Source organism: Rhinichthys klamathensis, unplaced genomic scaffold, assembly GCF_029890125.1.
Source record: "Rhinichthys klamathensis goyatoka isolate OS25496 unplaced genomic scaffold, OSU_Roscu_1.1 h1tg000090l_1, whole genome shotgun sequence".
NCBI lineage: Eukaryota > Metazoa > Chordata > Actinopteri > Cypriniformes > Leuciscidae > Rhinichthys > Rhinichthys klamathensis.
The window spans coordinates 4,670,597-4,693,689 of record NW_026606629.1 but is presented as its reverse complement, the minus strand read 5'-3'; the positions used below and the strand labels follow the sequence as shown (position 1 = coordinate 4,693,689).

Genomic DNA, 23,093 nt, shown 5'->3' with positions numbered 1-23,093 from the left:
GAAAAAATATTCAGTAAATTCACACGGTTATACAGTGTAATGCCATCAAATAAAGTAAGCAAATATAATGCAAAAGCTATGGTTGTAACTATTATGTTAGCTGCGTACAGTACCAATATAATTTGTGTAAAGAATAGGCCTACTTATTTTTTTATATGCAATTACTTCCCAAACTAAGTGTTGTATAACCAACATTATAGCAGTGATGTGTGAACTAAATTTGGTGTGTTACAGTGAAGTTACTGTTTTTTTTTTTTTTTTATAATATAAAATGTGCAGAAGCAGTGCAGTATGACCAGTGGGTTTACCATTGATGTGTAAACTGAATTGGGTGGTTTGTAACATTGAAGTTAATGACTATTTTTTATATTTTTGACTGAGTTGATGCTGTAGTCGTTTTTTGGGTTATATTGCACTTTGCAGATGGTCCCTTCGGACTTGTCTCTCAGCCGCCTGCTCATAGAGATCCATTTAGCCTATATAATAAAGCTCGTTTTGAGGAGAATTGGGTTGTAGCTCGTTGTCTAGGTTACTGTGATTGTAAATAGGTGTCGTTTGTGTTTTAACAACGTTTAGCTCAAGCATATTGATCCGGGAAGTTCGAATAGCCTATGTGAATATTGCCAACTTCACTGAACTCCTAGAGTTAAGCACTGACCGCATTTCTTTATATTTGAGTCCAAGTTCAAACACTATGAAACGCTCCATTAACGTATGGAGCTCTGAAACACTGCCAGCGGGACATTAAACAGGTAGTGTCTGTCCGAGCTGCCAACAGGTTTTGCGTGGGAACGCAAATATCTTTGCGAGGGAACGCAAAAGTTTTGCGAGGGAACGCAAAAGATTTGAAAAAAAAAAAATCTCCCATCCTAAAATTTTTCCCACCACGTCCCTTTAGGGGCTCCGTAATGTTGTCTTCAATAGGCCTAAGTGTCAAACCTCTCTGAAATCACACCATTTCATATTTATTGATTATAACTTATTCAATAAACCAAACTCCAGTGTTACTCGTCTTACGAACTACCAAAATAAAAAGTGTAAAGACATAAGTGAATTCAGGCACGTTTTTTTTTTCATGTTGCACGTTTGCACTTTTTGAGAAAAACAATTTTACAATAAAAAAAGATTTGTCAGGTCTATGTCCAATTAAATCCCTCACCTTTTTCTAGTTATAGGGTTAAATACATATTTTGCCTGTAATTTAACTAAGGTGTAGTAAAATGTGATAACCAATTGTTTTTCTCATATCACAATATAATATCGATATCGTCAGGACAGTGAAAAATATTGTGATATGAATTTTTGCTCATATCGCCCACCCCTACTGCACACCAACACCACTGTTCTCCACTTTGCTGCCCCACCTCGGTACGTCTGTGGTTTTCTGGGCCTGTGCCTGGTTCGTAGAAGCAGAAAGAGCTTCCAACCGGTTCAGACCAGACTGTGACCATCAGACTCGGCTATCGTTCGGCTCCGCTCAAATCAGTGATAGTCAACACACTACGTGTTGAGCCGACGTGCTCCTGAAAACTGAGTGATATTCATCACACCTAGTGTTGAGCAGTGCTCCTGTCTTGTGCGTGCATATCTAAGTCCTACTGGCGAAGGACTTGATATAGCCGCTCCCTCTAGCCGATATGAAGGCCAGTTGTCCAGACCTACTTCTTCATGGTACCTAGTATGTGGTGGGTCGTGACCATCTTAGCCCAAGTTGGTATGCAGCATCTGACCTGAATGACAAGTACTTCAGATCTCTACCTTCCGCACCACAGGCCATCCTGTGTGTTGCGTGTGAGGGTTTGAAGTATCAGTACAGAGTCCTACCCTTCTAGTGCTCCATAGCCAGTTGGGTCCTCAGGTCAACTGGGAGAGAGCAATCTCACTCACGGGCTGAGTATCTCTTTTTCAGTTTGGAGAAGGACTCGGTCCAACTGGTCTCTTCAAGAAGAGAGTGTGTTCGCCTGGTGCTATGTAGAAATGAGAAAGGGTCCCACTGAAAGAACTTTCAGAGGCTCCTAGGGCATATGGCAGACGCAGCTGCTTGGCTTCCTCCATATGAAGACCACTTCAGCTCTAGCTTCATGATCGAGTCCCGAGGTGACCGTGGCTGAGCAGCACGCCCTGTGACAACAGTTCACCCCAGCCTGCTGCCAAACCCTCACCGACTGAGGGGCCATGTACAAAGGGCTTGCTTTAACGGAGGCCTGGGCGACCTCCGACTGCATGGGCATTCGTGCCTTAAGTTGTTGCAGTTCACCTCGCTTTGAGCCACCGCTGCTCAGCAAGCTGGTACTGGTCTGAAAAGACAACAATCACGACCATTGCGCCAAGCTTCCCTCGCATGTCACAACTCACCCGTCACCTCCTCCTTGGAGTCAGAATCTTCTGAGGTCGCTTCATTCCACTATTTCTTCCGGCCTGCTCATTTGTGTCACCAACCAGCCTCATGACAGCTGTGGCCAGGGAGAGTGGAGACTCCATCCCCTGGCGGTCCAGCAGGGCAGGGACCATTTTGGGGCTGCACAATTACATCTGTTTGCCCTTATGGATTCGTCCCTCTGCCAGTTGTGTTATTTGTCTGAGGGGACAACCCTTGGACAGACACTGGCTCCCAGCTGGTCCCGGGGCTCCGCAGAAATGCGTTCCCCAGTGAGCCTTCTAAAAAAGCGGCTATGCGATTCATTGACGCTGTGTGCCTGCTCAAGTTCAGTGATTTTCGTCACACTCAGGTGTTGAGGAGAGATGCTCCTGAAGCTCAGTGATCTTCACATGTAGTGTTGAGCAGTGCTCCTGTCTTGTGCGCGCATGTCGCTTGCACCTACTGTGCTAAGTCAGGAGTGGAGCAGGTCTTGATAGTTGCCCCTTATTGGCCCAACCAGACCTAGTTCTCCTCGACAGCCTTCCTGACTTCCCCTGAATACATTTCAGGGACGGGGCATGATGGCACCCGCGATATGTGCCGAAGGTTCCTACCTCTCCCTTAAACTGGGACCAGGTGGTGAGCCTGCAAACGCTGCCCCAGAGGAGGCAGACCCAGCCCTGCCTTTGTCCGTCCGCTTCATTGCGGTTATACGTGTACAGAACGCAAGCCTTAGGACCTCAGACTAGCTCTTGTCTGTTAAGGAAATCAGCAGAGAGGGAAGGCTGTTTCCAAGCGAGGTTGGCCCACTGAATGGTGGCTGCCTTCATCTCGGTGAAAATCCCGAGGTGCACATATCCACTTAGGTGGATTTTGTAGAGTTGGGGGCTGGGTGACACCTATAGTCGAACCGCTGCTTCCCGTGGGCTCCCTTCCCATGAAGCCAGTTTCACCGTGAGCCCGGTTCGAAGTGTCGGCTTGCTGCGCCATTTCCCTCCTATGGACTGGATATGTGCGCCATTTCTGCTCCAGTTGAGTTCCCTTTAACCGAACCCTGTTGAGTTCCTCCGCACCATTCCTACATCGGACGTGGCAGAATGTCCCGTGTTAGGCCTACCACTCGTAAGCAGTGTGGAACCTGTGTTAGGCTGGGCCCATATGTTGTGATCCCTACAGTGATCCCATATGTGTATTCTTCCACAGTACGGCTCCCTGCGGCGAGCCCGTGTCTTCCGTCGGCAGAGTCACTGTCAGGCTGAGTCTCCCCCTGTTATAGGCTGGAGCCACCCCAGTGACATTCCATATGTTGTACTGCCCGGTCATCCTCCCAGTTCATGTGTATTCTCTACGTTACCTCCCTTCGGGCAAGATATGGCTTCCGCAGCGTCCTGTACAGGGAACGCTTTCCCAGTGGGCCTGTAGGAAAAGCAGTGACTTCCCTGGCCTAAGCCCTGTCCCTTCTCCGCCTAAAATTGCGGGGGGATCAGGAGGCTTTTGTCTAGGCACTGGAAGGTGGCAGCTTTAGTGGCGTGCTCAATGGTTGATCCCCATTTAGTCGACGTCGACTACGTCTGACGTTCTCGACTGAAAGAGAATGTCCTGGTTGGGTATGCAACCCATCGTTCCCTGAAGGAGGGAACGGAGGACGTAGTCCCCTTGCCACTACCGCTGGACCACAGCTGACTCCGAGTTACGCTCGGCTCCTCAGCGAAAAAGCAACTAGTGCGTGAATCCACTTCCGTATTTATACCCGCGCCGCGGGGGCGGAGTGTGTGATGCAAATCACGCACGCCAATTCCATTGGTTCGTTCAATAGTACTTGAAGAGGATTGACTCCCTGGCGTGATCCCCATTCAGTCGACGTCGACTACGTCCTCCGTTCCCTCCTTCAGGGAACAGTGGGTTGCATACGCAACCAAGACATTATTCAAGCACAACAACAGTTTTGCTGACGTAAGGCAAAACCTTTATGGTATTGATCCAATGATCTGATTGAAAGAACTGCCAGGATTTCACAAAATCTGCCCCCTTGAGCAGGCTACATCCACTCCGGATAAAACAAAAACTTAAAGGTTCACCAGTTTGAATACGGTTTTGTGTCCTTTCTGATTAAGGACTGTTAGGCCTGTTTCATTACATATAGTTCATTAATGGACATAAATTAAAAGATTGTAACTAGAAGTTTTCTATTACGATTATTACAAACTTCATTGTCATAAAATTTAATTTACATGAGGAGGAGAACCATATTGTACTTTTTTTTACCATATTTCAGAAAGTTCAGAAAGCTACTTTATGTGTGGCAAAATAGGCACAGCACTAACAATCAGCTCACACCTACTTCAGCTACATTCCTGCTAAGTGGTACTGCACCAGTCATGCTCGCAGTGTGAATACTGTAACCTGTTAATATGGCCGCAAAATTAAAAAAACGTGTGTGGTGTGAAGCAGGCCTTGGCTTATACATTCATGGTGAGAATGCAAGCTTGTAATCTCTTCTGAAAGACAAAAAGGACAGAGGAGGAAAAAAAGGATTTTTTTAAATGACTTTCCCCAGCATTGTTTTTTTTTTTTTTTGCCAGCCACCACCAGCATTTTTGATCAATTTTCACAAAATTGTCATGGCCCCCCAAATATTTAGTTGTATGAATATCTGAACATGCAATATATCAAAAGAGAACAAAGCCTCTGCTTTTAAACAAAAAAACAAAAAGCCTATATCCATTCTTTTTTATCAACACTTGAATATAGGTAAGTTTCATAAAAAAAAAAGCAACATTTTGAGCAAAAAGCTGAGGAAGTTGCGTTTTTGTCAAAGACATACATCTAAATCTGGATCGGATTCAGAATGATGATCAAAACTTGAATGGAGCAGTAGATCGAGTCCATCAACACCCCCAAAGCTTGGGGTCAACATTTCATTAGTAACATTAAATGTTGTGTAATTGTTCTGGTGCAACTTAACACGATCAGCAAGGTACGTGGAATAATCAATTTTGGACAATACCAGTGACACTTGTGACGTCAAGGGGTCAGAACAAACAAAAGATGCGAGATTTTTTATTATGTAACATTAGGCAGTTTTGATTTATATGCGGTTTAATGTTGATCGATTTTTTTTTTACATAAGCATCTGCTTACATGCTATGGGGGAGAAAGGGGGAAGGGGATATAAAAGAAAAGAAAAAAAAAGAAAAGGTCTTTGTCATTACAGTGCTGCTTGGAAGCAAATATATCAGCCAGTTTTAACATCGGTCATATTGTTAACGTTTTCCATTTTGATTCCTGTCATTCTAAAGAGTAGATCCTTCCTGTAAGATTTAGTCCTAGAAATTCTCCGGGTAACCTTCTCACATTACAGAGACACTTCTCTCACACACAGACTGTCTGCGGAAAGAAAATGACAAAGAACGGCATGAACACAGCTCAGTAGCTCGAAGCCCCACAGGCTATAAGACGAAAGAAATGACCATGGTGAGGCCTCCACAAAGCTTATGCAGTCAGCAATTTTCCGTCAACGTAGGCGAATCCTGTTTCCCCGCAAGGAAATGATGGCAATACAAGATGAGAGAAGATGAAGACAAAGAATGAAATGTGTCAGGGAAACTCCAAAAAGATACATGTCGACAGCTATTTCTGCTTTGAAGGCCAGTGCTAGTCTGTCTTCAGCACACCAGGGCCACAATATTAAGACTTAATATGACATAAGCTCTTGTTTGAATCTCAAATGTTTAACCAAATATCAGCACCTGGATAAAAATTCTCCACACACTCTTATGGCAATTCATAACTATTTTACTTCTTGGCAATGGCAAACTGGTGGCTAATTCGTATGAATTCATATAATTATTCGTACGTTTTGGAACTATCTGCTTACGGCCCAGTGACGTTATGTTTAGGGGTGGCCCTTCACTTTAAAAAAAAAAAAATCATATGTTTTCGTACAATTCGACACCTCGTAAAATAGTGATGTTTTCTTGTGAGATCGGCTAGAACATTCTCCATTAGTGACTGCATGGTTATTGATTAAAGATACGAGAAATTCATACTTTTACAAGACGTACTTGTTTCTTTCCCTCTATCCTCCTCGGTCTCACAGCAAACACTATTACGCATCACCACACTCAGCAGCAGCAGTGCAGACTGGAGAGAGCAATTATCCGTCACTTTGGGGAGCCCATTCGCACCTTCCTACAGCAAGACCTTTTCTGACATACAGCGGAGGCAAACAAGCTCTGCGGTTGTGCCGCCCTCTCAGTCCAAAACCTTTGGCAGCTTTCCTCACCACTTCTGATACAGTTATAGCACTCATTAAGACAAAGAACTAGTTTGACAGCAAATTAAGAGTGTTTTTCTTCCTATTCTCTTGACAAGTCATTCTTTTCATTTATCAGACACTTTCTTTTTTTAAAACCTTTTGACCAAAACATTGTGAACGTGAAACCCTTGTGAAAGGTGCTGACTAATTCTTTCCTGTTGGCTTGTCACAGCTCGCTCAAACAAGAAAAGTTTAGTCGAGAGAGAAAGAAAGAAAGAAAGAAAGAAGTCGAGAGAGAAAGAAAGAAAGAAAAAAGTCGAGAGAGAAAGAAAGAAAGAAAGAAAGAAGTCGAGAGAGAAAGAAAGAAAGAAAGAAAGAAGTCGAGAGAGAAAGAAAGAAAGAAAGAAAGAAGTCGAGAGAGAAAGAAAGAAAGAAAGAAAGAAGTCGAGAGAGAAAGAAAGAAAGAAAGAAAGAAGTCGAGAGAGAAAGAAAGAAAGAAAGAAAGAAGTCGAGAGAGAAAGAAAGAAAGAAAGAAAGAAGTCGAGAGAGAAAGAAAGAAAGAAAGAAGTCGAGAGAGAAAGAAAGAAAGAAAGAAGTCGAGAGAGAAAGAAAGAAAGAAAGAAGTCGAGAGAGAAAGAAAGAAAGAAAGAAGTCGAGAGAGAAAGAAAGAAAGAAAGAAGTCGAGAGAGAAAGAAAGAAAGAAAGAAGTCGAGAAAGAAGTCGAGAGAGAAAGAAGTCGAGAAAGAAGTCGAGAGAGAAAGAAGTCGAGAAAGAAGTCGAGAAAGAAGTCGAGAAAGAAGTCGAGAAAGAAGTCGAGAAAGAAGTCGAGAAAGAAGTCGAGAAAGAAGTCGAGAAAGAAAGAAAGAAGTCGAGAAAGAAAGAAAGAAGTCGAGAAAGAAAGAAAGAAGTCGAGAAAGAAAGAAAGAAAGAAAGAAAGAAAGAAAGAAAGAAAGAAAGAAAGAAAGAAAGAAAGAAAGAAAGAAAGAAAGAAAGAAAGAAAGAAAGAAAGAAAGAAAGAAAGAAAGAAAGAAAGAAAGAAAGAAAGAAAATTCAGACATGCAGTTTTACGTTTACATAACAACATCTTATCAAAAGAGGCTTACATTGCATTTCAAAGATGCTTTTATCAATGCATTTAGGAATGCTAATACAGGAACGCTGAGGATCTGATGACAGGAAACATTTGTTCACTGTCTTTAAATTTTGCTGCTGGGAAAAATATCAGCCTAATGTACCATCTTTGAATAATGGGTTTTCACAATAATGCCTAAAGTATGAGAATATTATGGTGTCGTGATAGAAAAAAAAATAAATAAGTCAAGGCAGCTGGAGTATTAAGCAAACTACTTTTCAAAAGTTTGTTATTTTTTTTATTTTGAAAGAATGTCTAATGCTCATCAATACTGCATGTCTTTGATCAATTAAAATACAGTAAAAACATAATATTGCGAAATAGCATTAATAAATAGCTACTTTTATTAGGGATGTCCCGATCAGGTTTTTTTGCCCTCGAGTCCGAGTCATTTGATTTTGAGTATCTACCGATACCGAGTCCCGATCCGATACTTATATAATACATAAAAAAAGAATAAAGAAGAGAGAAAAAACAGATCCAGGAGGTTCCTTATTTTTTTTATTTAATTCACCTTATTTTAACGTTCAACAACTCTGTTAACAAACAGAGCACTTCTGTGAGGTAGCTTGAACAATCAAGTAATAAATAACATAAAATCTTCACTTTTCGACTTTAGTGCAACAGTAAATATAGAAAAAGTCTAATATAAAAACAAATAGCACCTCAACTTAAAATACCCGGAAGGCATGTAAACAAAAACTAAAAATGTTTTAAAGTCCCTGTAAAGTCAAAATTAAGTATGTGTTTTGAGTTTGTCACACCACAGAAAAATTTGTTATTAGTCACCCAGCCAAATTTGAATGATAAAAAAAGTCAGCAAGTACATAAAATAAGCTATCAAAATCTTGAAAAAATTAGCAGTAATCTCTGCTCTCAAACGCTGGGGGCGTGTCCACTGGCTGCGCTGAAACCACGCCCACTCGCGGGAAAGCTGCCGTCGACTCGCCACACTCAACTCTACAGCCGAAATGGATGCTCGCACGGTGGGCACGCACTGCCGATGATGGCACCAGTTGTCGGCGCGACGGGAGGATGAAGGCTCAGGCGGGAGTCGGTTCGGCCCCATTCACCAGTAACAGCGGATTATCAGTAAATCCCAGACAGTTATCTCCGACGAAAGTTTATAAAACTATCCCGTGTAAAATGATCACTTACAGAGGCGGGTTTTGGCGGTGATCCACAGCTCTCCATCAAGGTGGCTCTTCACAAAATTAATCCACTTCTTCTTGATGTAATCGTTTTTCGGAAATTTAAACAAGGACACCGATCTGTTTTGTACGTGATCCGGTGATCGCATCCAGGTAGTACGCATTTCCGTGACGAAGGCATAGCTAGTAGCTAGCAATCTGTAGACTGTGTTACTAATAATAGTACTGACAGTAACTCGCGATTGAGCGGCACACTGATGTGAATCTGCTCTATAATATTGTTAGGAGCGGCCAGCCTCAGGGGCTCCAGTGTGTCATCAAGTAGGGGCGTGTCCAGGAGCTCAAGGGCTCCAGTGCGTCATCGAGCCCTGTTTTAGCCCGGCCCATAAAATCCGGAAAATAGCAATGGTGAAAAACTGTTTAACGGTCTAACTCCACAATTCAGTACTTCACAGTTCACAGTCTTTGTAATATGTTTTAGCAATACATTTCTAACATTTATAAAGTGTTTAGAATTTTTTTTTGAAATTGCCTTTACAGGGACTTTAAAAGTGTATAAAAAAATAATGAGAATATATATATATACACACATTAGGGGTGTAACAGTTCACAAAATTTGCAGTTCGATACGATACAGCAAAAAGAAAGAAATGCCAGAGAAATTTCCTATTTATTAAAAGAAAAACTATTTTTAAATAAGTTTGAGTTTTCCTACATCTTGAAACTTTCAGGTTTATAAATGGGGGTAATCTTTGAAGGATGAACAAATAATGTTTTGGTAATCACATTAAAAATAACATTTAAATATATATTTATATAATATTTGAGTTTTGAAGTGCAACATTAAATCCATGTTTATTCACGGCACAATGTTTCTCCTGGTGTCCACGTCAGCGCTGTTTGATCTAATAGAGATCTACGGTTAATAACGGAGAAATTTCAATGCTTCTCACTAGATCTCGCAGCAATGTTATTACTTCAGTGGCGAATTCAAATGTTTTCTTCACTGGATCTCTTAGCAGAGTGTCGCTTGATCTCGCGCTGCACAGATGTTGCTGGTCCGAACTGATATGGTCCGTTAAGCAGCACAATATAATGAGAAGCGCAGTTTCGTTCCGCTTTCATTACGTTTGCCATTTGATGTTGCGCAACGTTGTGGTGATCGCGCCAGCGCGGCTTTTGTCTGCAGGAAAAATAGTCCTAGGAATCGTTCGGTTTGTATGCGTACCGAACCGGAAGCGTTGTACCGAAACGGTTCAATAATTACGAATACATGTACCGTTACAGACTTAATTTACATATATCCAAGTCCTGATCGGGAGGTAACGTCCGATTCCGATCGAGTCTGAACCCACGTGATCGGGCCCGATTTCCGATCGCGTGATCGGATCATCCCTAACTTTTATATATTTTATTTATTATAATTTATTCCAGTAATGCAAAGCTGAATTTTCAGAATCATTACTCCATGTAGTCTTCAGTGTCACATGATCCCTCAGAAATCATTCAGATATGCTGATTTGCTGCTAAAGAAACACTTTTTCTTACTATTAATGTTCATTTTTTTATTTTTCCAATATTCTTTGATGAATAGAAAGTTCAAAAGAACAAATTTATTTAAAATAGAAACCTTTTATGACATTTGTCACTTTTGATTAATTTAATGCATGCTTGTGTGAAAATGTTTAAATTTTACTGTATGCATAATATTTAAATCTAATCATTGGTTTGCGATAAATGCAGGTGTTGCAATTTATTACTACATGGATGTCTAAACTTGCATGATTACTATTGTTTGCCATCGATGAAAATGTCTGTATATTCCCAATACCTCACTTGTAGGAATATATATTTCTATTTTTTATATTTATATTATAAAGTATAGTACAATACAATACAATATAATAATGCTTGGACATGTATTTATGTGTAAAAGGGAAATGATCATGCTTCTTAACCTGTTGAATGACAATTTTTTGAAGAATGTGATTTAAATCAATCAACTGTACCAGTTGTATAAACATTTATATCAAAAGATTATTAAATCAATCCACTATCCATGACAGCACAACGTGACTGAGAATATGGACCATTTCTGACTATATATCATGTCAAACATTCAGAGCTTTATAATGAGCCAATTGTGTATCAAATAAAAGTGCTGGTGGATTATTAATAAAGCTGAGAGAGAGTCCTGACATTATTCATTTCCGATTAGAAAAAAAAAAGAAAGAAAGAAAGAAAACCAACATCAAGTCTGACTAGGTAGTACTGCTAAACCAAGCAAATCAAAACTGGAAAATGCAGAGAATTTATTACTGCATCACCTCACACTGCTGAGCATGTTACCTTTAGACTTCTGATCCACTTTATTCTACATTTCCACCACATTAAAAGCTAATTACATCTTACTGGACTGTAATCTTCTCTTTTCATTAAACGCACTTTGAAAATGTCATTATATCTTTAATAAAGCGGCAGTCTCATCGTTTGAATAGAATTACAAAGCAGCAATATGAGACTCTGAATATTTTTCATCATTTACAGGCATTATCTTGGCCTAAGCCTGAGGACAAAGACAATAGATGCGTTGGTGGTATCAAGCTCTCTTTAAAGGGTCACTCCACCCATTTGCATTAAGAGGTCCATTGTTAGACAACCAGTCATACTATTGAATGGTCGTGCAACATTCTTTCATTTTCCCCTGAGACGAGAGAAATCTACTATTTACCTTTTTCACTTCCTCCTACAATGACGCAAAAATCGTCATTTGACGTCATTGTAGGAGGAAGTGTAAAAAGGGGGGATTTCTGTATAGACAAGCACAAATTCCCACCCTTTCAAACCCGCCCATAGGGGGTTGGACCTAATGCGCTAACAGAGCTATCACAGATCAGTGGGTGGGACTTCACTTGCAGATACTGAAAGCAATATCAGCCATCTTGTTTATAAGCTAAGCTAACAAGCGCTGTGGATATAGGAAGTTACGACAATGACGGAAGAAACTAAACATGATATGGAAGAAGAGGATTTTGAAATTCTGCTGCTCGAATCCGCTGTTCGTGGCTATCTTTACGAGCCCCAATATAGTGAAGAGCAGCTGAGGCTGATGGTGGAACAGGAGGCGGCTGCCTGTCGCGGACGAGGAGCCCGGGCTGGCTTGAGCTGGGCGGACTGCTGGTGCGTGTGCTCTCGCTGTGCGCTACGGACACAGATAGAGTCCGTCTGCTGCAGAGAATTTCAACAAGGCAGTTTCTCCTGGACGAAATCTCTGAATCAGACGACCACACGGACGTTTGTGTTGTGATGTGAACCATCCTAGTTTCGCCTGACTGAACATGCAGGTATCATGCAATAATTCACCATATAGAAAGAAATACAAACGAGTAATTCACTAATGAGTTTGCCAATGTAACGGGGTTCGTTGTTGTGGGAAGAAGGAGGCTGGAACCGGCGAACATTTAAACGTTTTAATAGTAAAATAAACAAATACAAAACAAAAGTATAAGCCAGCTGGCCACACACAACAGAAACAAAACATAAAATCAGGCCTGTTCCTTTTGTGCTTCCGCTCCTCCGTGAGAGATATGAGACCGCTGCACAGGTGCCATTCATTATCACTCGCGTCGTCCTCTCACGTCCCTCGCCCTCGTCCTGCTCGCCACAACTAACTAGACATTTTTTGTGAAATGAATTTTAAACTCATTTGGCAGCTAGCCTTCTTGTAGACGGAAGAGCGATTTCTCTGATGTTTGCGCTGTTCTGGATTAGTGGGAGTGGCTTGCGGAGCTGTGCAACATGGTGCATTGTGGGAGTTGTTGTCTTACATACAAATGCGCCCCAAAGTTATTTTCTGTCTTTTCTCGGTCAAGAGGGCACCAAATTTAAAATTTCTTTTACATTTCGACTACATATATAACCCACTTTCAATAAAGATTAATGTTGAAATGGGTGGAGTGACCCTTTAAACACCTGTGATGATTGAGAGGCTGTGGCAGGTTCAACATCATTAGTACATTGTATTTTAGGAATCTCAGAAATTGCTGGCAGCAATTCATATGTTTGTAACTGAATTCAGAGTTCAGTTAATGGGATCAGAACTATTCAGCTCATGAAAATAAGCTGCACTGAAGATGTTCAAAACAAGACAATCATTTCCCTCTGCAGCAGCACAGGTGACGAATAATCAATTAAATCAGTAAATATTCAGCCTCAAAAAGAGATAGGGTGATCAGAACCCAGACACAAAGCAAAAGAGTCTTGTATCACCCTGAAGGGGTTTATTTTGCACTAAAGATTTGGTGAATGTACATTACGCCACTTATTACTAACCAAATAAATAAATAAACTGACATGAAATATTGAGTTGAGTTGAAATTATTTGATTATGTGCAAAGAAAGAGACTGAGGAGTGATACGAAAAGCACTGAACTACCAGATTGTAGGAAATTGCTTGTCAGGGACAATGGTAAAATATACAATTCAGCGATCATTACCAAAAAATATTCAACTGCAGAATGCTGTGACTGACCAATCCCAACTTAGTATTCCAGAGCGCGGTGTAATAATTTAGTATAATGACCACAAAACTGTATAATCTTCCATTGCCCCAGACAACTGATTTCCTATGCTAGTTCAATATTTCTCTGAGGTAATATTTCTTTCCACATAATATAGATAATTTAGACCAAAATCAATATCTCATTTGCATTTCTTCATTTATTTCGTAAGCGGCCAAGTGATAAGTGGGATAGCCTAATGCACAGACAGCCAGTCAATTTCACAAAATAAGGCCCTCCGGGGTGATACGGTAAATTGATACCAAAATAAACACACTTACCCCAACACTGTCCTCCAACATGTACTGTTTCCAGACACGTCCAGTGTCACTGTACAGGAGCATGTAGGCACTGACCCAGTCCGTGCTGCCATGACGACCTTGTGTGGCCACTGCTGTAACCTCCATTCGGTCCTGAAGGTCAACCTGCAGCCAGGGCGACCTGTCCGTCGACTCTGGGCTCCAACCACCTCCTCCTAGAGAACCCCATAAGACCTCTGTCAATGTCTATTAAAATCTTATTCAACTTTGAGTGTCATATGGTGTCCTTTGCTCAAATGACATACAGGAAAGGAAACTGGTAAAGGTTTTCATTTAAGAAACTACATAAAAATGATAAAAACTGCTTTTCAGATGGTTTTGTATTCATGGGGTGAGCTGGTGTCAATCAGTAGACGGCTTCCACTCCAAAACAAGCCAAGAGCCTCAACCTCTTGACCTCACTTAACATGTACAGCATTCACTTCGGATCAGAGAAGGCTGTCGGCACATGTGCTCCATATAAAGATGCATTTCTGCCTCTACAATCCTCCAGCTCAGAACTGTATGGAGAAATCGGTCTGACTTGGGCAGAGAGGTTCATTACTCAAGCACTGCGGACACCACAGGAGCAGATCAGAGCAGAATTTTAAACCGGGGACCTCTGACTTGAAAGAAGCAGCGTTTACACAGACCCCCTAGAGAGGAATCATTTAGTTTGTTACAGATGCATGTGGTAGAGGTTGGTCACATCTATAAATAGCTCAGGACATGCAGAGATACTGTAGGGCGAAAGCAAAAGCTCAATAATGTATCAAACCTGCAACTTTCTGAAGTTGTAGTTTTCTTTTTTTCTTTCTTTTTTGTGCACGAATTAATTGCACATGGATGCAGTAAATATTTAATAAGTGCTTTGCATCATTGCATCTTGTAAGGATTTTCTTCGCCTTATAATTTATTCATGTTTTAAACAAAAGTCTAGATACAATGTTTATACTAATGATGATGATCTTAAAAATATAATATAAAATATTTTAATTGCATAAAACATTGTATAAATATGATGAATATTCTCACACAATATACATAAATACATGAACATGTACACAGGGGTTTAAAAGTTTGGGGTCTGTAATATTTTTTTTTTAATGTTTTTGAAAGAAATCTCTTAAGATTACCAAGGATTTATTGTATTTATTTGATCAGAAATAAAGTAAAAACAACCATATTGTGAAATAGTATTACAACATAAAATAACTGAATATAAAAAAATGATTCATTTCTGTGATTATTAATCCAGTCTTCAGGGACACATTTTGAATGGGACTTTTTGAAAACTTTTGTATAATGAAAAGGTTTAAAGGGTTCATAAAAAAAACTAAATCGTGACTCTAAGAAGGATTATATTTTCTAGGTGTCATTTATGTTGTCTCCTTAACTGACACAGATATGAATTAACAAACAAACAAGAACTTAAACTTACCATCTCTTTTGTTTAGCTTGGCAAAGTACGCAGCCCGACTGTCTGAGAAATGAGAAGAGCTCTGAAACGAGGTTGCAGGCAGAAGAGATGCTAGAGATCCATCACAGCTGTCTGGATAACAACAAATAAAACAGACAAATATTAGCAAATGTGAAAATAAACCCTTCTACACATTTTCTCCAGACGAATCCTTTACTGTTGAGATAATCTTTCATCAGACAGGTGAGATGGATCTCTTCACTAATAAATCTGTAAAATAATCCTGATAGTGTGGAACTTCACATGATCTATATAAAGATGGATTTGCTATCACACCTAGTTGTAGGCTAGTCTACATATTGAGAGTCAGTGTAACTGAGTGAACATTTTTCTTAATAAGTTCAGACTTGTAGATTTGAGGCACAACCTGAAAAAAAAAAAATGGAAATCAATGTACAGATCTCAGATGAAATTAAGTTCAGCAATTATTTGAATAAAATGAAACAAATAAAGGTTTGGCATTGACATGGTCTTGCATGTTTAAATGTTGTATAATAGTTGTAATGAAAAAAAAATGGCTTAGTGGTCAGAAGCTTAAAAATGAGATGGAGAGAAAACAGGTTTCTGGGTCAAGAAAGCAACTGCTGAAGGTTATCTCTATGGTAACAGCAAAATATACCTCCGTACTTTAGTGAAAGTGTCATAATTAGGGTTAAAACTCAGTAGGGGTCTTGACTTTACTGTTTGATAGAAAAGAGTATGTGCTATATGTATTGTGTAAAGTTCATATACAAGACAATAAATCACCTATTTATACTATACTACGAAAAGAAAAAGAAAAAACATTTCTAGCTTACAAATTTATCGCGCGCGCAAACTCGACAATTGACTACTGTAGACTTCGAACGAAAACAGGAAGTAAATATAGGTATGTGAGCTGGCTGAATTAAAATCATTTTTATTAATATCTTTCACATCTACTGCAGTCAGATTGACCGTGGTCACTCTTAATAACACCACTCACATGGCTGTGCACTTGTAATGACAAATCAAGGATGTTAAGAGGCTAAAAGCAGGTTTAGAACTTGCCCCATTTAAGTCAACAGGGTGCGAATTTTAAAAAGAGGATAACACGGTGTAGGCAACACAGATTTTTGTCGTTTTTGTCTGTACTGACAGCACTCCAAATGTACAAAAAAATGACCTCAATGTTAAAATTGACCGGAGTTCTCCTTTAAGGTGCTATATGTAGTTTTTAGCGGCCTCTAGAGGTGATGTTTCAGATTGCAACAAGAGCGCTCGTGCTCGAACTTAAGAGCGAGCACTCACTACCGGCCACACTGAGACTTTCAACACAACGGAGAAAGCATCACACAACATGCTGGAAACTCCCACTGCAACGTTACAATAATAGGCTACTTTTATCAGCTTGACGTTGAACTAATGCTCCATGCTCGTACCATGATAACGTTAGATTGACTGCATTTAGCCGACATGTGGTGTTATCTAGCATAAGGCATTTCACTAACTATTCGTGTATCTAAAACAAAGCGGAGGTCTCTCCATAATTCAAACGCTCTGCCGATGTTGATCCTTGTTTTCGTCCCGAGTCGATCCGATTGACGTTTGGCCTGACGAGCTTCAGCAGATAAAACTTTTTGTTTTTTTATATTTTTGTGGAGTTTGTGTTGGAGTGTGTGTTGTGCTGGAGGCAGGTCGGACATTGGCGGGGGAAAAAATTAAATGTCCGACAAAATTAAATCTCTCTGGTCAAATTGTCAGATTAAAATGGCCTAATAATCCGAGATGGTCCTCACTGCAGAACATGAAATCCACGGGGAGGAGTCGGATCCAGATCCAACTCCTCCCACTTTACATAAACCTACCCATCTCCACCCCCTGATCCCTAAACCCACCCCTAATCCCTAAACCCACCCCTAATCCTACCCATCTCCAACCCTTGGATCTTGATCCTACTCCTCCCCGTGGATCTCATGTACTGCATTGAGGTGCTACTGAATAATCCCGCCCCCCTAACACAATCTGAATCTGAGAATAAGCCTAAAATGTATAAAGCAAAAATACACCGACCGATCAGAAGGATTAGGCTATTTGCCATTTTACAAGCATTGAGTCTGCGGACACCGCTCCTCTTATCGATGCCGTAAGCCTGCGACGTGATGCCCTCGCTGTCATGACAGCGCTCCGTGGCTATGGAGGATTGCATTTCTCCACAGCCTGCAAAGTCCTCATATGTGATATCAACGAAATGTATCCAGTAGTGATGCTCATTTCGGTTAATTTTCCCGACCGACAACCACCGCTCGTTAATCGATTATTAACCGTTAACTGATGAGATTATAATATTGAATTGGCATAAAAATAAAATTGACGCGTATCTGTGACCCGTTAAAAATACAAACATTTGTTTTTATTTATCAAAGGGTTTATTTTAACGTGCAAAGTGCAAACAGCAGCATACAGAACAGATCAACAACAGAACCTGGATTCAGATCAAATTTTCACGCACCTGCAACATTTCGGACAGTGACAACAGAGAAAAACAGAATAAAATAAAACAAATAAAAAACATAAAATTGGCCAAAACTAAATATATTTTTTTAACTTAAATAATTAACAAATTAAGATGACAAAAAGAAACACTGAACGAAGCTTTCAAAAAACTGGCAATTTTTTTCCGCTAGACTAAGATTTTTCGTTAAATAAAAATAGCAGCCCTACCTCAATCCACACCGAGATGTTTTTATCTCGATGCGGCGCGGACGCGCTTGGAAAAAACTAGCGGTTCGCTTCCATTATGAGCGCGCATACCGCGCGCCTACATTTGAAATAACGAACTTGAGCGCGCAAAAGACGCGATATGTGAACAGGCCCTTACGCGGCTTATTCGCATTGCAAGGTGTGGAGACACTGGGAAGTTTTGATTTTAAGTCGGCAGCTGCACAATTCAGCACTGCAAAACAGTGTAAAAAGTAGCCTAAAATGACGCGAGACAATGTTATAGGCCTAGTCATTTGTTTGTTCCAGTTCATTTGACAAGGAGTCATTTCACGGTGGCCAATTTAAATATTACCAGCTAAATGAGACCTACTGAGAGTGTATAATTAAGTTTGCTTGAGTAAAAACAATAGGCTACTATTCAGATATTTTATGTGGGGAAGGGGGATTGGTTTGTTAAACTATGAATGTGAAACCATAGTAAAAACAGTATAGTTAAATCGGACGTTCATATTTTTTTTCCGTCTATTTGAAAGTTAGGCTAATAAACATGTTGCATTCAATACGGCCTGATTATGTCAGTTTTTAAGTTACATAGCCTGCCTCCAGTTTTCCTCAACTTCACTAATTAAGAGGCGATATATGACCGGCATGTCATCAAAATGTCCGTAAAATGAAAACTCTGCCGGTCACTTTGACCGGCACCATTTTTTCTAGCGGAAACTGGACAGTATATAAAAAGGAAAGAGGCTCGGGAGCGCGCATGCACGTCACATCCGATGGATTTCGCAGAAAATCCGACCCGGAGACTTCACATAGAAATAGGAATACTGGCCTTCAGAGGTAATAGCAAAACCCGACAAGTGGATCATTGTAATGTGTGATTACAACCCCTTCACACACAGGCAATAAAAAAAGGATTCATTTTAGAAGAAAAGTTACATATAGCACCTTTAAACACCACAAATGCCATTTTGAACTGTAAAGACAACTGCATGTTTTTAATCAATGACTGAAAATCAAAATAAATTTAATTAGCATATTGACAAACCCATCTCGAACCTTCTCCTGGGTGTCTGCTAAAGATGCTCAGCTTCTTTCACTGTGGTTTTCATTCATTACAGCTCCAGCAAGCAAAGGCCTTGAGGCAGGAAGAAAGATATATTAAAAAGTAATTAAATATCAATAATTACACATGGGATTTCTCGGTCAGCTCCCTACTGGTGTTGCATTCCACAAAGACATTTCCATTTAAAAACATTCTGCTGTACTTTATGTTTGTCGTCCAGAGTTACATGTGAGAGTCAAAGGCTTGGAAGGGCACTTAAATAAATTGATAGCTATAAACATAATGAAATGATAGTCATCAGTCGTTGTAAGTTCGCAGGGTCAGATACTATACAGTATGAATAAGTACTTCAATCACAAAAAGCATCACAGACAAATGCTGCACACTCCAGATAACCCCTCCTTTTAAATTTAGACGACATATGTTTAGCCATTAACCTCCTGCTAAGCGCTAACCACTTTTGACCTTCATACATATGTGAAGTCACCGCAGTGTCTGAATCTTTCCTCTGTATCATATTCTTATGTTCAAGCTCTCTTGACCTTTGCAGATTCTTAGTGAGACCAACAACAGCAGAAAACAAGATCTCTTTCCTGAAAGCTGTCATGAAACGTTAATCGTTAGGAAATGAGAAGCTATTATTTAAGACCTTACAATCTCTCGTTCTGCATGTATTCCTAAGCAGTGATGGCGTCAATTCACCAAAAGCCAAGGTATGGCAGACTCTGATGACGTCATCCAATCTTAATCCCTCGACGTGACAGTCCCACTTTCAAGTACTTCACACAACTTTTTCCAGCATTTCAAAGCTCAAAAGTCTGAATATTATTCAATTTAAATTTTATTTTTAATGTGATGACCAAAAAAATTGTTTCTTCATCCTTCAAAGATTGTCCTCATTTGTAAAAACTAAAAAGTGTCGCGATGAAATATTTTTTTATTTTAAAATTCTAAAAGTATTATTTATTCTAAAAAGATGTCAGTGTTTCCCCTACCATTGTTTTGGGGGGGCGGCCCGCCCCCCCAAAACGACACCCCGCCCCCCCAAACATGCTGACGAAATCCAGTCATAAAAACGGAATTTACTGTATAACGCGGAATTTCACAGAATTTGTAAATTTGAGGAATAAATAGATAGCAGTTCAGTACACTTGAAATCAAATCGCGATGTAGACTAGTGTGTGTGGATATTAAAACACAAAGACTATTTAAATACGAATCCTGCATGTTCTGTGTGAATGAATGGTGCCGCCGACGCGCAGTTTCATTTTACCACACAAACACACACACACACGGAAGCACGTGTGACGCTTGCGCTGTATTTTTGCCTATAGGGATCTCCCAGTCACGTGACCCCTAGCCGCTTGTCAGCCATTTTGACGGAATACATCCGTCGGCTACTCATAGATCCATTACCGTGGGTAATATATATTATTAGTATATTATACTAATAATATAATTATTAGTATATTATTATACTAATAATATAATTATTAGTATAATTAGCCTAAATATTGAAATACTTTGTGCTACAGTATTGATATAATGTATTTTTTTCATCAAATTATAGTACCTGTAATAATTTTTAAACTGAGTTTACAGGGGAAAACACAAAACAAAATCACCAACAAGATTAAGTGCATATTTTGATTACCAAAAAACAGGACACTCCCGGCAAACAGATAGGCTACTCAAATGATACTCGATATTTACTCAAAGATGCCTTATTAATTAATACATTTAAAGTAGCCTCCTCTGTATGGATAGAAAATTGTTATATTACAAGACACAAATTCAGATAGGCTTCTCAGAGGTTACTCAACATGCTTTATTATGACAGGTTTAAAAAATAATCAATGAAATAATGATAGAAATAATGTCTCTTCCGTATTAGAAAAATAAATATATAAATGATAAATAACTAAAAGAAATACCTCCAAATTGAACAAAAATAGCTCTCACAAACTTACAAAAACGAACTAACAAAATGTATTTATATCTTTAGTTTTCTTCCTCTTTATCCTGTTTTTCTTCCTCGTCCTTGTTTGCCCATCTATATTTTGCTGTAGAGCTGATCTTTCCAAGCAATTTTTTGAAAAGCAGGACATTTTCATCACTTTATAAAAAACAGCCAGGACGGCCAGGACAGGACGTGAAAACAGGCCATGTCCTGGTAAAACAGGACTGTTGATCACCCTAATTAAGTGTATCTTTAATGAATTTGTTTAATCTAGTTTGATCCAAGAAAAACGAAATAATAGCCTATATATTCTTTTTTATACTTGTCTCAACCTGTGTTTCTAACGATTTATAAGAAGTGTCAAATAAAATACAAGATCAGCTTTTGGTATTTGAAAACGAAAGAATGTAATGTGATAATAGGCCGCCGCCTAACGAATTAACTGATCTAGGAATGCATGTATGCGTTTTGCCTGTTTATTGCCGCCAACCACTTTTCTCCGTTTTGTTTCTTTTGGGATACGGTATAAAGATATTCCTTTTGTATGATCACGTATCTGATCGCATCCAAATGCACAGCATCGCTCGGGCATGATATGAATATTTCGCGACGAGCTGTATTATCACCAGCGGTTTAGCACTTTCTATTCCGTCAAGATGGCTGCTCCAAATGGCGTGACGTCACGCGGGACGTCCCTATATGAAGACACAAATGCATGAACTTCCTCTCCAGGCTCTAGATCCACTCCGAAAGTCACTTCGTGATCATTTCACCGCTTCATTTGAGAAAAACTATCATCATGACATAAACACAGAAACTCAAAAGGTCTTCACGGCAACCCGTCAAAATAAAAGTTTGGTTTAACTTGACAGAAATATATTACTGTTGTACATTAGAATTTAGATATGTCCCAATGTAATAATACTAACACTGATCCAAATAAATTATCATCAAAATTCAGTTTAAGGAATAATCCATGTTTTAATTTTAACAGTAAAGCTCATTGTGCAGCACGTTATTTGACAAAAAGTTTATTTAATTTCATATGATTTAAATTGATGATAAATGATAAATGATTGTGTTTTATGTCTTCATTTTATTACCAGAAAAAACACAACACAGAATTAGGGTGAAATTAGGAAAAAAAATTTCATATATATTTTTTAAATGTTGTATAAGTTTAATGATTCATAATACATTTCAATTAATTGGACATGCTTTTTGATTGCTAAAAAATTTACACCACGTATCCGTAACACGCCCGCTCCGCAACACTAGCAGAATTTTCATTTTTGGGTGGAGTATCCCTTTAAATTACCACTATGGCCAGCAGCATAGTGACCACCAGCAATCACTATTATAACAACTAGAAATCTATATGTAATTTTTCGTACAGAAGTACGTAGGAAAAGTCACAAAGTCTAATGAAAAACAAAAACGTTTCTTAAAATTGCGAATGAATTTAGACAGCGAGTAAAGAGCGCTTCCTTTACAATCAATGAAGTTGTCCGTCAGTTCACCACAAACTCATTGAGTGCGAAAACTCCCGTTTTAATCAATGAATCTGTCAAAACTGCACAACAAATATTTTATTTCTCAATGTCTCCGCATTGTTTGTTATAACAAGAGGATTTGGGCACTTGCAGATCTTAGTAAACTTGCGCTAAACATAAATTCAGCATTTTGAGCTATACTGAGCGGATTCAAACTACCAGTAACTTAAACAACTTGTTCATTATTTTCAACAGAAATCCCTGTGATTGGCTACAATGCTCAATGCTGCAAAATCTCATAAATAGACACATTGACAAACTCACATGACACGAATATAACAACCAGATCGCTCTAATTTACTTACTTTTCTGTTTTATTAAACAATACAAATTAAATTTTACACAAAGTAATATAACTCCGTTAATCCTGCAATAATATTACTTGCATTGACCTAACCAGGCAGCCAAGGTATGGCAGTCGCCATACCCTGCCATGACCAATTGACTCCCCTGTTTCTAAGATGCTGCATAAACATTACAAAATGTTCTACTTTGGACGTACCAATCAACATAAGAGTCTCCATAAACTCCCTGGCATCCGAGCCACTGAAGATATAGTGGATGAATTGCATTTCTGAAGGAAATGTGTCGGAG

The 23,093-nt window shown here is 39.4% G+C and overlaps 1 protein-coding gene across 1 annotated transcript in view; it reads right to left on the bottom strand.

The window, feature by feature from the left end:
* The window catches only part of cntnap5a (contactin associated protein family member 5a), a 102,272-nt gene that overhangs the window by 59,364 nt on the left and 19,815 nt on the right, over nt 1–23,093 (bottom strand). The window contains exons 2-3 of the mRNA XM_056251918.1: nt 15,200–15,310; nt 13,741–13,934 (exon numbers count right to left, since the gene is read on the bottom strand). Coding sequence (XP_056107893.1) covers nt 13,741–13,934; nt 15,200–15,310 — 305 coding nt within the window. The remainder of the gene's footprint in view (nt 1–13,740; nt 13,935–15,199; nt 15,311–23,093) is intronic.